Genomic DNA, 16712 nt, shown 5'->3' on the forward strand with positions numbered 1-16712 from the left:
AATGTGTTACATTTTATTTAAGAAAACCCCTCTTGGTAGACTTGTATGTTCAATATTTGTTGTAGTCAGAAAGTGCTGCAGGGAACATTATTTATACATCATTGTGCCCATGTGAGAATATAGCTGTAGGGTAATTTTCATGAAGTGAAATTTCTGGTGAATGAGTACATGCATTTAAAATATGCATAAATGATGCCAAAGTGCTTTCCAAAAGGTAAATATATATAGTATAGCTCCCAGAGCATAAAAATACCTGATCCCTGTAATTTCACAGACCTCACTAGCCTTGAGTTTTATCAAACTGTTACATTTGATAGATAATATCTCATTGTTATTTTAATGTACCTTTTCTTAACCATTAATCCTGGCCTTTTTGTCTCATAGTTATATGTAAATTTGTAGTTTTTTTTTTTAAGTATTATTATTAAGGATTTTAGCCAAGAGGAATCTCAACAACATCTTAGGTTTTCTAAAACAATTACTTAAAACACCCAAAGTTAAAGTAATTTCAGGGGAAGAGGTGATGTGCATCAGAGGTGGACATCAGGGAATGTACCTAGAAGTAGAAATGAAATCAAAATCTGCGAAATTATGTGAATTTCTGAATGGGTCATTTTAAACAGACAAAACATAAGACTGAAGTCAGTGTGTGACCAACGTCAAAATTAAGACCTAAGATGACAAAACTATAGGACCTTAGGGTTGAAAGTCAACTGAGAGAAAATTGGGACCTCTTTCTCTACAGACAATCCCGGTTTTACAAGCTCAACAGAAAGATGAAATGCTTTATGCAAACTTATCGGTAGAAATATTCAGTGGTTGCAAACAGGTGACACAGAATAAACATTTATTGAGTGAAAAAAAAATAAAAGAGTGCTAGGATTGCAGTTTGGGTTTTAGTCTGAGGCTGTTTCCCCTTATTTCATGTTATCAGCACTGAGTCCGTTAACATTTTATACCTTTCCTTCATGCCAACTTTGGAGACACTTACTTTGCATTTCCAGCAGTCATCACTTGATTGCTGTTTATGAAGGATTCAGAAATAAGGGATTTGCAAAAGCATGCATTTTATCGATGACATGAAATCCTGAAAACAACATATTCAGTTAAACTACTTCATATTTTTCTTCTGGAGGTAAAAGAACCATGACATCTTGGTATTAATTTGCTAGGGATTTGTAACAAAGTACCACAAACTGGGTGGCTTAGCACAGCAGAAATTTACTGTCTCATCATTCCGGAGTCCAGAATTTGGAGATCAAGGTATTGGCAGATTGGTTCATTTTGAGGCTGTGAGGGAGAATCTGTTCATAGCTCTCCCCCAGCTTCTGGTGTTGCTGGTAATCCTTAGGTACCTTGGCTTGTAGAAGCATCACCTCAATCTTTGCCTTCATCTTCACGTGGTCTTTTCCTGTGTGTGTCAAGGTGCCTAACTATCCCCTTTTAAAAGGACACCAGTCATATTGGATTATCATTTTAACTTGTTTACCTCAGTACAAACCCTATTTCTGAATGAGGCCACATTCTGAGGTTCTGGGGGTTCAGACTTCAACATATCTTTTTGGGGAGACACAATTCTACACATGACACTCCGATATTCGCTTGATTGCCTTTCTATGTCCCAGGCACAGTCTATTCTGAGAATGCTCACTTGCTAATCTTACTAACACAACGTTTCATTATAACATAGGATTTGTTTTTGTAGCAAGATATTGCATAGACAATTTTTGATGTTTCTTTTCTACCTTGCAAAGATTTGTGTTAATGTAAATTGAGATTACATATGAATGTTAATATTATGTTGGTGCTGCTAAACATAATTATGTATAAATTCTTAGTGTGTATGTGTGGGTCAGCCATCAGTGAGGTTTATCCAGTGGAAACATTCTACTAAGTGGCAATTACTGGATTTATGTAGCATTTATTCTTCAGAGATCAAAATTCTAGAACCTTCCAGTGCCTCAGTTTCCTGCACAATCACAGCAGGGTTAATAACACCCAACTGTCTCCCCCAAGATCACAGAGATGTTGTGGGTCTAACATTTATCACCCAAATTCTCATCAGAGGAAAGGTATTTGCACGGAGTATGTTTGTGTCCGTACCTTCTCATCATTACCCTTGTTTGTCCTGGTTCAGCTGGATTCTCCTCTGAATAAGTGGTTAACTGCAGACTCTTCTGCATCGTGGAGAGGTTTTTGTAGGCTTTGGTGACTTTTCCTTGCCTTATTACCCTTTACGTTGCTGTCAAAGCGTTTCGTGTTCAAATCAATTGCACCTGTCTACTTAGCGTTCTTTCTTTAGAACCTGGAGGAAAGGTCAGGGAGATATGAGTCCCTTTGAAGTCCCGGGATGGGGGAGGGGGTGGGTGGGATGCGGAAGTCCAGAGAATGGAGGAAACAAAAGCTCTGAGGTCGGACTCGGGTCCTGCATTCTTCCAAGTCCCTGCCATACCGTGCCCAGGTGTGTTTAATCCCAAATGCCCTTGACAGCCCACAGCCGCCTGCCGGCCCACCCACTCATGCTCTGCCCTCCTGGAGCCACTCCCTTAGGTTCGAGTAGGCCACGTGTGTACTCCCCCCAGGCACGAAATGCCGGTGAGGAGCTGCCCTGCGGTTTGCTGTGGGTATTCTGGTTGGGACCGTTCGTAAGTAAGAGCATGACATCGTGGAATCGTGGCCGTGGAAAGCAGGTGATGCAGTCCTCGAACCTTATCCACGAAGCTACACAGCCCGGGGATAGGACACCCGAAAGGAGCCTGAAGCTGGACGCCCTTCTCACTTCACTGCCCGAGACCTGCTAACGGACGCCTGAGTACGCACAACCTCCATTCCGGAGACCAGCGCCCACCTGTGGCCAGAGGACCACGCAATTCACCTGGCTCAGAGTAAGTCCGCCCCTCCCCTGCACACGCCCGCCCCTCCCTACGCCTGCCCGTGGCTCTCAGCCCCGCCTCTCCGTCGCCTCGCCCTCCCCGCCCTCGAGTCCCGCCCCGCCAGAGCGGGGCCCGCCCCCTTCCTCGCCAGCCTATTGAAGGAGCCGTCGCCTTGCGCACTGACCAATACGGTGGCGGCCGGCTCGTCCCGCCCCGCGCCGTGCGTCGGGTTAAGTGGGGTCACGGCCGGTGGTGCGCCGGTCACAAGCCATGTGGCGCAGCGGGTGCAGAGCCCGGGTTTTGCTGCGGAGGCCGAACGGCCGGTGAGAGGCGGCGGGGGGGAGGAGAGGGGGAAGTTTATGGGGAGTGAGGAAGCGGAAGGGAAAGTGAAGCGGGTAGGGAAGGTGGGCGGCGAGGGCGCCGGGAGCCCGGCGGGCGGGCGGGTGCTGGAGGCCTCGGGGTCTCTCTCTGGTCCGGGGTGCCGCACCTCACCTCCTTTTTCTGGGGCTCCCGGGGTCCCTCCGCCTCGGGGCTCCTCTGCTGCGGCCTCCTGCACCCCCGGCCCCCTCGTCTGGTGGCTCGTGCACCCCGGGGCCCCTCGCCCGGGACCTCTCGCTCCGAGAGCCCGTCGGGATGGCAGAGCATCCCCTCCACTGGCCTCCCCCAGAGGAAGGGAGTTCCTGTCCAGTTACCAGGGTTGGGGTGCTGCAGCCAGGAAAGACTGGGGTACAGCCGTGGAGGACCCGGCCTGACCCCTCTCCCTCCGGGCCTCCCAGAGCGGTGGCCCTGCGTGCAGGCTGTCGGGGCTTTTGAGGTGAAGACTGTCGTTGGTGTGGATTTTAACGCGAGAATGAAAGTAGGCGGCAGTTACGGGTCTCATTAGGCGTTAGCTCCATTCCCCTGTGTGTAGTTGTGGGCAGGGAGGCCTCAGGCTCCGCACCTGCGCTTACTTACCTGCGGCCTTGATGAGAGTGGCGCCTCCGGGAGTGGAGGAGCATTGTGTTTAATGAGAAGGTTTATGGAAAAAGAGTGTGTTTAGCTACAAACCATGAATAAGTATCATGTCTTTTGAGTTTGTAAAATAGGACAATATTTTACTTTTTAAACAAAGATGAATTGTTTAGTTTCATGCTAATTCACAGAATCTTGTTGAGTTTGTAAAATATTGCAACATTTTACGTTTTAAAGAAAGATGAGTTGTTTAGTGGCACGCTAATTCACAGAATCTTGTTGAGTTTGTGGTGGAGTTTAGCTGCTGTTAGCCCAGGGGAGGGAGCAGGGGGGTGTCTGTTGTTGGGCTGCCCTTATTGGTGTTTTGGGTTAAAATCCTCTATCTCATAATTCTAAGAGTGGCTAAATCGGGGAGGGAAATGTTGGTTGTTTATAGAACATCCCCGTACTATTGCCTGATATTGAATGAGTCAGTGTATTGTGTGCTTATCTTAAATATTTTTGGGATACACCGTTAATGTAGAAAACACCATAAAACGTATAATGCAGGTGAGACAAAAATTATTTAAAAATAAGCTTTGTCACCATTACCCAGTTTAAGATTGCTCCTTACCCGTCATACGTCATAATTCTCCTCCCTCTTAAATGAAATTGCCCTTCTGGTTTACAGAAATAACCTCCTTATTTTTCTTTGTGTTTTTACCATCCATCAATACTCCCACGCTACGGCGTTACCTGATTGAACAGTACCTGTTTAGACTAATATTGTGTCTGTCCTTTGTAATTTTTTTTGGTTTAGCATCATGTGCCCACATCTTTGATACATGTAGTTGTAGTCCATTAATTCTTAGGACTAAGTTTATCAACTAAATAGTACACAATTTATGTGTTCTCTGTTGCTGGACATCTGGGCCTCTGGGGTTTGGGGCTCTTGGGAATGGTGTATGTGGTGTGTGTGTGTGTGTGTGTGTGTGTGTGTGTGTGTCTGTCTGTCTGTCTGTCTGTGTGCACGCGTACGGGCGCGCGCGCCAGGGCATGAGCGCAGGTCTCCAGGGCACATACATCCAGGGGAATGAACTGCTAATCTGAATAAGGCCAGTGCTCTTCCGCAGTCTCCATTCAGTGTGCACACCCAGTGGCTGTGTGTGACTCTCTGGTAATAACTAGACTTCTTGGTTTTCACCCATTTGGTAGGTACGTAATGGGACTTTATTGTAGACTCAGTTTATTGGCATACTGTGATTTTGACATGAGTTGTTTTTTACACAAGGGAAGTGGGTGTCATAATTGTATTATAGTTATTTATGGACATGTACAAATAAAAGGTTTTCAGCATTTATTTATTAGTTGACGTTGCATGAGTTGAGATAAAACTGAAAGAACTTTAATGGAAATTTCCTGGAATGTGTTTAGAAGATGCAGGTTTTCATTTTTCTTTGAATTCTTTATCCAATGACAGCGTTTTCATTATGTTGCTGAATTATGTTAGCCAATCTCCCTGCAAATCATGTAACTTTGATTATTTTCCTTAAACATAGCACCGCCAGCCTCGGAGCATGGAGGTGGGCGAGCACCATGGCCTGTGAGAGGGCGCTGCTGCGGTACCGGGTCGGAGAGAAGATCCACGGCTTCACTGTCAGCCAGGTAGGCCCTGTGTGCTCTTCCTGTGTCAGGTCCCAGAGCAGAGACCGCAGGGGTTTTCATCTTTGTCCCCAGGCACTGGCTTCCTCCTGTTTCACAGCAGGTGCTCAAAGGAGCGTAGTTTTGCAAATGAAGGGATTTTCTGACTCTTAAATGAGTACAAATCCCTAATGCCTTCCCTGAATCCCTAGACGTCTCACATCTTTTCAGAGCTCAGAAAGTAAATGAACTCATTTTTGTTTCTGCATCAGTCGTGACCGGTAATGAAGACTGAAGGCCCCACATCTATTCAGGTCAAGTTTCACCATCGGCTGAGCTTGCTCCAAACTTGGGCAAAATCTTTCTGTTTTTGAGCCATTTGGGTTTCAGGATTATAGAAAAGAGATTGTGGGCCTATAGGTACTTAAGTTTATGTAAAAATGGATTTTATTTTGTTATTGCTTTGTTTGGCTTAAATTTTCACATTGTTTTTTTCTTTAATGCTATAATTGAAAACAATGCACATCATATAATTGACTGGTTGCTGGTGTCACACTGTGCTTGACACTCTAATGAAAACAAAAGCAAGCAGCTCACAGTCAGAAGGACACGTGTGCAGCTTCAGGACAAGGAACAGCTTGCTGAGGTGCAGAGAGCAAGAGGAAGACGCAGGAGAGGGGGCTGCTGGGCGCTGGGTGGGGACAGGTTTGTAGAGCATGAAAGAAGAGCCGCCATCTGTCTCCAGGAAGTGGGAGCTGGCCCAGCGCAGGGGCAGGGAGTGTTCAAGGCAGGGTCCAGGAGCTTTGAGCCACTTAGAGGGGTTCATGGCTGTGGGAGAGAGCCCCTAAAGACTCCCGTTTAGGGGCCTTTTGTGAGGCCCCTAAAGACTTCTCAGGGGACTTGGGATTTCTAATACAGTTGTGGTTAATAATGCCTTGTTCAGAGGCTGATTCTTTTCCTTTATGTTTCAAGTGTTGTAGAAACTTACTTATGATAAGCTATCAGAAACTTAGTTTATGATAAGCTGTCATGCTTTTTAGAAACAGTTACTGTGAAAGTTGTTTATGAGGCAGACTGGTTTTAAATTCATTGATCGCATCTTACAAAGTATAGTTGTGAACTCTGAGGTGTAAATGATTTTGAGCCAAGTGATTTCATAGGTATAGCTTACGTGGGCATCAGTAGAGCACTTGAAGCACATAGCTTTTGTGGCAGGGCCCCCCAGAGCAGCCTCAGGACACCCGAGTTCTAATCTCTACCCTGCCAGTAAGTTGTCAGCGAAGACAAGTCACTCTCACGGCTGTGTGGTGGTTACGATGACGCGGTGCTGCGGTTGAAGGAGAGGGACCTTGACACAGTTGCTTTAGTACCAAGGACAGTGGAAGTTACGGAAGCTCGCCCGCACACACAACCTCCACCGGGGGTGAGAACGGGTTTGCCTCTGTGGGGAGTGATCTGTACCCTCCCACTAGGAACAAGTAACTGGTGATAGCCCCAGCTCACTGCCAGGAACTCAAACCAGTAGAAGCAAAGTTTAGTCCCAAGAGCATCCTTCAGCTGCCCCAGGCTCAGGTCCATCCCCGTGTTTACCTCCTGGCAGGGCTGTTCTGAGCATCCCTGGAGATGAAGTGTGCAAGAGACACCACAGACATTCCAGGCGAAAGCCTGATCTCCTTCGGGGCAGCCTGGTGTGACGGAAGGGGTCTCAATCCAGGCTCTGTGGTCTTAGCAAACTGTCTTATCACCCTGATGGGGTGGGAATGCTTGCTTCCCAGCGTTACCTGTGGCGCAGTCAGGCAATCCCTAGCCAACAGTGAGCATTGAGGAGAGAAGGTGTGCCTTGTACTCAGCCCCGGGTCCTGTCTTCCTGGTCTGTGGGCTCTGGACGTGGTGGTTCCTGCCAGTACTGCCTTAGCCTCAGGCAGGTGAGCTGGTCCTGCAGACCTGGATGCACTGTCACCGTCCTGGATGCCTTCCCAACCAAGTTGAGTTCTTCCTGTTTTCCTTGTTGGTTCAGGTAACATCTGTTCCTGAGCTGTCCCTGACCGCCGTGAAACTCAGCCATGACAGCACGGGAGCACAGCACTTGCACCTGGCCAGAGAGGACAGAAATAACCTGTTCAGGTGTGTGCTGCGTCCTGAGGTCACGATCTGGATGCTCTGCTTGGAGCATCTACTGCACCTTCAGCAGTTTAACAGGGAGAGTAGAGGAGTTTCCCTCCTCCGCTCCCCATGGCCAGGCGGTGGCTGACCAGGTGAGGACCCTGTCCCCGCAGTGTGCAGTTCCGCACCACCCCCATGGACAGCAGCGGTGCCCCGCACGTCCTGGAGCACACGGTCCTGTGTGGCTCTCAGAGGTACCCCTGCCGGGACCCCTTCTTCAAGATGCTGAACAGGTCGCTGTCTACGTTCATGAACGCCTTCACGGGTGAGACGTGGTCTCGGGACACAGCCCTGCCTTCCCGCAGTTTCTGAGATGGCGGGAGGGGGTGGGGTGTTGGCACTCAGGAGACTGGGGTAGATTTCCCATTCCCTGTCTGGAGGACGTTAGAAGCTTAATCATTTGGGAAAGCCAAATTGTGGTTGATTATAAAACCTGGAGTTTTAGGAAAAATGTGTCTGAGTTTTGTCTGGAAAAGGTGACAGCCATTTTCTTTGGGAAGTAATGTTATAAAGCTCGGCCTCTGGAGCTTAGGTTAGCGGTGATGGTGCTGGTGTCTGGGTGGTGACTGCAGGAAGCCGGGCAGTGACGGACTGGCGACGGGGGCGGCTGGGCACACACAGTGGGCGCTCCGTGGGCCAGGCCGTCCTCTGGGCCCGCGGTGACCCCGGCGCCAGACCTGCCGCCCAGAGTGGGTGCTGCTGCCTCTGTGCCCCTGCCAGGTCAGGCCTGCTGTGAGGCTGAGACGGGGCTGAGGTGGAGGAGTCCTGCGGGAACTACTGCTGTATTTAAAATCGCCCTCTTCATTGTGTCCAGCTAGTGATTACACCCTGTACCCATTTTCTACACAAAACCCCAAGGACTTCCGGAACCTCCTATCCGTGTATTTGGACGCAGCCTTCTTTCCCTGCTTACGGGAACTGGATTTCTGGTATGTTGTGATTGGTTAATTGATCTTTACCTTAGTGATAGAGTCACCGTCCCCATGTAATTGTTTGTTACTCTTTAGGCAGGAAGGATGGCGACTAGAACATGAGGATCCCAATGACCCCCAGACGCCGTTGGTCTTTAAAGGAGTCGTCTTTAACGAAATGAAGGGAGCGTTTGTGAGTGTTTTCCTTTTTCATGTTGGGCTAAATTATCTTACTGTATAAAGTGTTGAAGTATAAATAGGCTCGGTAGCTAGTTGGCGTCATGCCATGTCACAGTTTTCTCACTATGAGAACTGGAATTAGCGGGCACAGTGCTGTGAGCAGGGACCGCAGGACGGTGAGCTGGACAGCAGTTCCCAGCTGTGGTGTGGGAGCCACTGTGACCTGTGACCTGCAGGGCGTCAGCCAGGTGAAGACCGCGTTTCTGACGATCCCGAGACCGTGTCTTTTCCACTCTCTCTTGCCCGAGTGTATGGTGGGGTTTACAGATCTAATTACGTATCAAGTTATTGGTAAAGACCACTGCATAAAGGGAACGTCTCAGGCGGGTCGCGGGGTTTTTTGGCTCCCGGTGCGTGTAAAAGTTATGTGTACACTTTACTGTAGGGCTTAAAAGTGTGCGGTAGCACCACGCCTGAAAAAACCATACATAGCTTAATTAACATCACTTCATGGCTGAAAGATGCATCGGTGGGCGTCCTCATGTACCACGAGAACAGTTGTCCTTGCGGGATGTTGGTGGGTGTGCTCCCAGGACGTGGCTCATTTGTTGAATTACACGAACAGTGCCTGCGTTGGTCTTCACGTACACGTGTACTTTTACTTGAAGACAGATAACGAGAGGATGTTCTCGCAGCACGTTCAGAGCCACCTGCTTCCCGACCACACATACTCAGTGGTCTCCGGAGGGGACCCCTTGTGCATCCCGGACCTCACGTGGGAGCAGCTCAGACAGTTCCACGCCACACACTACCACCCCAGCAACGCCAGGTGACTGCCTTGTGAAGCTCGGTGCCAGGAGTTTGCTTTCCTTGCACTGTCATGCTTTTCTCCAGTTCGGCTTGGAAAGGTTTGCTTAATAATGGGTGCGTTTAGACACTCCTTCGGGTCTGCGGCGGTAACTCTCACACGCCCAGCAAGGTGAGGGCCTGGGCTGCCCGCCTGCCTCCTCTGCAGCTCAGCTTTGTGCTGAGGGGGTGACAGGGGAGGCTGGCAGGTCCTCCTTGCAGGCTGACATGGGCCCTGGAGAGGTGCCCCCAAAGTGGCAGCTGCATCAGTAAACCTCAGAGATTTACTTCCTATTAGATTGCTTGTGTAAGATACTGTTGATAATAAAACGCTAATAGCCGTGTTTGCAAATACATTAAGCGTTCACGTAAAGTCATACTTGCAAGATTATTTTAAGTGCAAAATTTTAAAATTTAAATTATGAAAAGTCTAAAGCATCCAGGAGAGTGTAAAGAGTAGAACAACGAACTCTGTACACTTACCGCGTAGCTTCATCCTTTGGACGTGTACATGGGTATACGTAGATACATGCAGATATGTTCGAGGATGTTCTTTTACATAAGATAATAGCATTTTCACGTTTAACAAAATAAAAAATAATTGATTAAAACTGATTAAAACCACCTATACCTCAGCCCAAATTGATTTTCCAGTTGTCCCTGAAATGTTTGATCAGATGAGGCCCACAAACTGCCTTTCCCTGCCGTGTCTCCTAAACACCCTTTCTAGTGGGACAATGCCCCCTCCTCATTCTCATGGACCAGTTGAAGACGTTAGGCCAGGCCCCCTCTTGACTTTCTCGCCTTCTGGGGTGTCTCGCCGCTTCTCTGGTATTGGCGGACGTGCTTCTGTGTTTCCTGAGAGCTGGACGTGGGTCCAGAGACTGCCTGCACCCTCGTAGGTGATGCCTGCATGCCTGCGGCACCCAGCGGGGATGCCAGGGCTGGTGGGATGGTGATGGCGACCTCGCTCCACTGAAAGCCCGCTCCCCCTGCGGACCCAGGCCGTCTGCTGGGGTGGCGTGCTGACCCCAAGAATATTCACACTCCTCACGGCCTGGGAGCGGCTCTCATGTTCAGTGATAATTGTTGCCTGGAGCAGTTACTGTGATAGGATTTGCAAATTTTCTAAAGAATTCTGTAATTTCTTCTATGTTTATTGGCTGGGTTTCTGTAAAGAAGAATTTACCCTGAAGTACTGTTCTCCCGGGAAAGGCGGTGGGTGGGCAGTGGGAGTGAGGTTTCCCTTGGCTGTCCAGTTTTGGGGGCTGGCACTCCTCCAGTGACGACAGAAAGGACTTTTTTTAGTCTTGTTTGAATTATTTCATTTTTTTAAATATTATTACAACCTCATGGAAACGTTTTCATATATGTGTATATTTAAGGTGTGATCAAGTGAAATTAAAATAAATTTTTTTAATGCTCAAATTTGCCCCACTGTGGCCTAAGGAAGTTCCTTGACAGTCATCCTGTCTTTCTGAAGGTCTTTAGTCTTCAGTAACTTCACTGGTTTCTGCCCCAGCCCCAAATCCAGGCTCATCCTGCCCCCAGTCCATAGCTGGCCTTTTCTCGGGGAGTTCTGGAGCTAAATGCAGACGGGCATATAGAGACTGTGTTTAGATGGCACCAGGGGTGCTTGTTGCCCTGGATTATCACATTCTATATTCCGAGTGGGAGATGTGACGGGATCTTTAGGATGCTACTTCCCTAGCCCTTAAGCGTAGCTCACACAGCATTCTGTTACAAAGATGAAGTCTGTCATTGTCTTCTTTATCCCCGATGAATAATATGTTGTCTTAAAAACATGTGTGACCTGAAACTTGTAGCCTAAATTTGAAGTTTGTGAATTAAATTTTGTTTGGTAGTCTTAGGTGGATTATTGTGTTACTGTAGCTAAGGTCTTAAGTATTTTAATGTGCAACTTCTTTGGTTTTTGAAACACCTTTAATAGTAGATTCAAAATGAAGAGCAATTTTTGCCAGAGTACATTTAATTAATACCTTTTGTACAGTTTGTGTTTTGTTTGAACCATATCTTGTAAAAAGAGCAAAAGCCTCCTCAGTGTTTGTGGTTAAATTAAGTGAAAAAAGGTGTTCCTGTGTGAAGTTCACTTCAGCCTGGAAACTGGCGTGTTATCGGCTGTCATGTCCTGCACACCCTCCAGTTCATACAAAGCCGTCTGTGTTGATTTCTAATCTTTTAACCTAAAATAAACTAAAGTATTCTCTCAAAATTTCAGGTTCTTCACTTATGGTAATTTTCCGCTAGAACAGCATCTGAAACAAATTCATGAAGAAGCACTGAGTAAATTTCAGAGAATCAAGCCACATACCACAGTGCCAGCCCAGAAGCCTTGGGATAAGCCTGTAAGTGCCGGGTCCAGAGTCATAAGTGTCACCAGGCCTGTGAGATACATGCTACGGAGGCACGGGCATATGTTAATAGGGTTTTCAGATGCCGTGGACTGTGCCGTGTACGTAACAGCTTCTCAAGCCTGAAGAGCAGTTATTTGTTTGGGAGGAAAGTTAATCTAGTGAAAAGTATCCTGTGGACCGTTCTATACATCAGGTAACCTGTGCTTGGTTGAACCCCTTCACACACACTCTGTCCTCTTCCAGAGGGAGTTCCAGATCACATGTGCCCCGGACTCGCTGGCCGCAGGCTCCTCAGAGCAGACGACCATCAGTGTCAGCTTCCTCCTGCCAGAGTGAGTGTGCTCACGCTGCTGACCCAGTGGGGACGGGGTAGCTGGGAGGTCGGGGGCGGGGGACGCTCCACTTGGGCGTAAGTGAGTGGACAGTAAGAATTCAGGAGTCCAGCAGTGTTAGCTGTGGGGTGTTTTTAACAACGTCTGGGATGGTTTGGGTTTAGTGTTGGGGGTCGGGGATGCCTCTGTGTGTGAGAAGAGCACTGTGAACTGTGGCCTTGAAAGAACATTTGTTCACACGAGACTAATCCCAGAGGCCTGGACCCGCAGGGTGTGTGGGCAGGAAGGGGTCCTGTCTGTGTCTGCCCTCTGCAGCTGCACAGCCTGACCGAATGGCCTCGTTTCCTGTGTGTCTCTCATCTGCGTGTGGGCGGTGCGGTTATACTGAAACAGTGCACGTCAGAGTGCTGGGCACCCTGTTGTATGATAGCATGCGATGTGCAGCTCTGTTAGCCTCAGGGTTTGGGAGCCCCAGAATCCCAGCATATGAGAGCTTTGAATATCAAAAAATACTCTCTTTACCCGTGTAACTGTTAAAATAGAAGTTGAAATGCAAGAATTTCTAGTAGAATTTCAGTTTTTGGGGGAAATAAGTGTCAATTTATTAGTGATTTTAATAATTTTGAAAACATTTATAAGGGCCAACCATTTCCCTTTTTTTCTCCCCCCTCCCGTGTTTATAAATGAAGCATCACTGACACATTTGAAGCCTTCACGTTGAGCCTTCTGTCTTCACTCTTGATCAGTGGCCCCAACTCGCCCTTCTACAAAGCCCTCATTGAATCTGGACTCGGCACAGACTTTTCCCCTGACGTTGGGTACGTTTTATTATCAGATCAGATCATTAGTCCACGATAGGGGCAATTTTGACATCTCACAATGTCTGGACACATTTTAGGTTGTCACGACTGGCAGCTCATGGGCAGGGGTCAGGGGTGTAGATGCTCCACATTCCATAGTCACAGGACGGCCCTCTTCCCGCCCCAGCTATGGTTCCAGGACAAGCTGTTTGTGTCCCCTGCAGGGGACATTTGGCAAAAAAACCCAAACAAAACCCAACAAGGTAGCTCTTCCAAGATCTCAGAATGGCATACTGCTGCCTGTTTTAAAAATCAGGCCATTAAATATTCTTTGAAATCTTAAGATTTTGTTAAAACTCTCTAGATTTATTCTGCTTTAAATCTAAAATTTAAATTGTGATTTTTAGAAATGTTAAAAGGACATGAATGTAAATGTGACTAGTTGTATCTGAGCAGCAAATACCCGAGGACGCTGCTTTACTGGCGTTCTCATGGGGGAGTCCTTGCCTGTGTCCTGTAGAGGATTTGATCTCAGTAAAGCATCTTATAAACCAGTGATGGAGGCTGTACAGATTCTAACGCATTACCTGCTTTTGTATCCTAGGTACAATGGCTGCACACGGGAGGCCTACTTCAGCGTGGGCCTGCAGGGTATCGCAGAGAAGGACATTCAGACAGTCCAGGACCTCGTGGATAGGACACTGGATGACATCATTGAGTACGTGAGGTGTCTGTGGGGCTGGGCTGGAGTGCCCCCTCCTGAGTGTAGGGGGCACTTTACGTCACAGAACACATACTCCTTCATGGGAGCTGCCTTGTTCAGAAACATGGATTTCTTAACATCTGAGTTCTTGGTGTTTCTATAGGAAAGGATTTGAAGATGATCGAATCGAAGCCTTACTTCATAAAATTGAGATACAGATGAAGCACCAGTCTGTCAGCTTTGGACTCGCCCTGACGTCTGTGTGTATTGCTCAAACGCCTCATTTCTCTTTTTTTGTTACCTTTATAATTAGTGGTTCTCGAAAATACAGATTGTTATTCACAGCACCTTTCATTTGAACCTTGAAAGTTAACGGTGTTTCAGATCGGATATAAAATTACTGTTAATTTTAGTAATACGTTGCTTGTCTTTTTACTAGCTTAATTCATTAGCTTTCCGATGTCTTATTTTTTAATAGATTTATGCAGAGTGCTTTAAACGGATAGGGATTTATGATAACTATTAGTAATTATATTTTCCAAAAAGTAATTTTTGAACCTGTGCTTTTTAATTTGTTAGGAAAAAAAACTCACATAAAATGAGTTTAGTTTTCCTTCTTCTAGCCAAAGAATGACTTAATTTTTGTCATGAACAGTCATCTGTGATATTTTTAAATATAGAAACTGAGTCTTAATGAAAAGGCAGGCTTGGATGTTGGCTGAACCGACGCAGAGTTCACAGGTAACGTGCCACATGTTGTGACCCCCGTTGCAGTACGTAGCTTCCTGCTGGAATCACGACGGGGACCCCGTGGAGCTCCTCAAGCTCGGGAGTCAGGTGGCCCAGTTCCGGAAGTGCCTGGAGGAAAATCCAAAATTTTTGCAAGAAAAAGTAAAACAGTATTTTAAGGTAAGAAACTTGGAGGATTTATATCTGTAGTTTTGAAGTGGAATTTTATAACAATGAAGGGAACATTAGGAATATAATCTACATTGTGTAAGTCCATTTCTGCTAATAGGTGACATAATTTCTTACTTACTAATTAAAATTGTAAATGGTCATATTAGCTTTAAAAATTCAATTTTCCAGATTCTTAGGCAGGTTGGTTTTTATATGAATATGTGCATGTGTTTTTTTACATGTGAATTGTGTAGGTATGTGTATAACAAAACAGCTGCCTGTGTTTTTGTCGTGTTTTGGTAATGGGATATATAGAATACGAGAAGAGTCGCCTAAAAGTGTAAATGTTCTGGTTGTTTTTACCAAGGCGTCTTCTGGTGCTCGCTTGTTTGTCTCCACAGATTTGTGGGCTTTTGTGTTTGGTGTGTGTTCCTTGGTGGATGGTCATTAATAGGACGGAATGTCATCTACCTCCCTTTCCCCAGGGGTCGGGGGGTGGGGGAACGACACCGTCCTGCCATGAGTGGGAGCCACGTTCCTGTGCGCCAGCATTTGGGACCATTCAGCCAGCAGTCTCTCTTGAGTTACGAGTTATTTTGCATGAGGTGCTTGTCGTGCTGTACTTCTCCCACTCTGTGTAGTGTCACAGGTGAACCTTTTGCGTGCGTGTGTTTCTAGTGGCTGCGTAAATCGGGCACATTAAGTCACCTAACATTTATTTTCACGTTAGGGCAACATCTGTTTTGTCCTCATAATTTATAAAAATATTGAGTGCCGAATTTAGTCCCAGCCTTTGAGAAGTTAACAGTATAATGAAGACTAGGTAAAAATTAAATAACTTTATTGTACGTTATTTTCAATTTAGACTAAAGCCAAAGGTTTATAATATTAAAAAGTGCAAGCGGTTTCTTTGTACAACCAACGTGTAAAGGGAATGTTGAATGTCAACGCGTTTGTGGTTAAGACGTAGTAACCACAGTGGTCATGTCACAGCACCGGCCTGTGTGGAGTACGTGGTCCCCGCAGAGCACATGGACCTCGAGGATTGCGTGTGGACCTCAAGGATTGCGTGTGGCGCACAGGCTTTCCGCACACAGCCCTTCGGGGCGAGTTCTGTCGTCGTGACTGTGTGAAACGGGAAAATGGAACTGCTCGAGGCTGGCTCGGTGCTGGACATGATAAAATCTTGTTTTAATTTGGCTTTTTTGTTGCAGAATAATCAGCATAAGTTGACTTTATCAATGAAACCAGACGACAAGTATTCCGAGAAACAAATGCAGCTGGAAGCAGAAAAACTGAAGCAAAAGGTCAACTCTCTTTCCCCGGAAGACAAGCAGCAGATCTATGAAAAAGGTCAGGCCTGGTAATTCCCTCGCCTTCACCCAACCCCACTGTGCTGTTTAGGGATAAGTGTCGTTTCAGCCAACAATCCTCTGTTGGGTGCCTATGGAGTTCTCTGTTTGGTGCAGTGGGTTCAACCCCAGTAGGATTGACCCTGTTTTTAGAAAATCCACCCTGTGATTCAGCAGGAAAGGCAGGCATACTGGAAAAGAGGTGGCTTTATAAGGTTTATTCATTCACAGATTTTACAAATGCCTTTTCTATACCAGCGGCTGTAATAGGTCACTAAATGTGTGTTGTGTTGCAGTACATAGTTAACTGCAAACGGGCCCTGTGGACAGTGTGAGCTGTGGGTTCAGGAGAGGCAGGTCTCGGGGGTGACACAGGCCTTGAGCTCCTCATGGAACCCCCCCCACCCCGGTCCCTGTGGTGCAGGCGCTATGAGCACAGAAACGGGTCTGTGGTATATCCCAGTGCTAACCTGCACTGCCTGTAAAGCCCGGTGGTCCTACTCCTGAGCGTTTACCCAAGAGAAGTGAAAGCATCGGTCCACACAGAACTTGAGGTAGCCTCATTTCCACCCACGTGGTGTCCACACAGGGAAATACTGTGAAATATCCACACAGTGAAATGCTGCTCAGCCATAAAGGGGACCAAAATACTGATACACTCAATATCCGTGAGCCGCAAAGCATTGTGCTAAGTGAAGTTAGGGGC

The 16712-nt window shown here is 46.9% G+C and overlaps 1 protein-coding gene across 4 annotated transcripts in view; it reads left to right on the forward strand.

Moving 5' to 3' along the window:
* Window positions 1-3002: 3002 nt before the first annotated feature.
* The window catches only part of PITRM1 (pitrilysin metallopeptidase 1), a 31651-nt gene continuing 17941 nt past the window's right edge, over window positions 3003-16712 (forward strand). For 2 of the 4 annotated variants that reach the window (XR_013827221.1, XM_079914017.1), the window contains exons 1-14: window positions 3003-3196; window positions 5363-5468; window positions 7462-7568; window positions 7721-7872; window positions 8422-8536; window positions 8615-8711; window positions 9367-9527; window positions 11784-11910; window positions 12163-12251; window positions 12941-13069; window positions 13656-13769; window positions 13918-14014; window positions 14529-14663; window positions 15869-16007. Coding sequence is in view for 3 of the 4 variants with exons in the window: in XM_079914017.1 (XP_079770143.1) it covers window positions 3144-3196; window positions 5363-5468; window positions 7462-7568; window positions 7721-7872; window positions 8422-8536; window positions 8615-8711; window positions 9367-9527; window positions 11784-11910; window positions 12163-12251; window positions 12941-13069; window positions 13656-13769; window positions 13918-14014; window positions 14529-14663; window positions 15869-16007 (1621 nt within the window). In the remaining variant the exon portion in view is untranslated. Of the gene's footprint in view, window positions 3197-5362; window positions 5469-7461; window positions 7569-7720; window positions 7873-8421; window positions 8537-8614; window positions 8712-9366; window positions 9528-11783; window positions 11911-12162; window positions 12252-12940; window positions 13070-13655; window positions 13770-13917; window positions 14015-14528; window positions 14664-15868; window positions 16008-16712 lie in introns of those variants that run through there. The other 2 variants (XM_079914018.1, XM_079914019.1) reach the window with 2 other exon arrangements.

The sequence above is a fragment of the Stenella coeruleoalba genome (assembly GCF_951394435.1).
Source record: "Stenella coeruleoalba genome assembly, chromosome: 2".
Taxonomy (NCBI): Eukaryota; Metazoa; Chordata; class Mammalia; order Artiodactyla; family Delphinidae; genus Stenella; species Stenella coeruleoalba.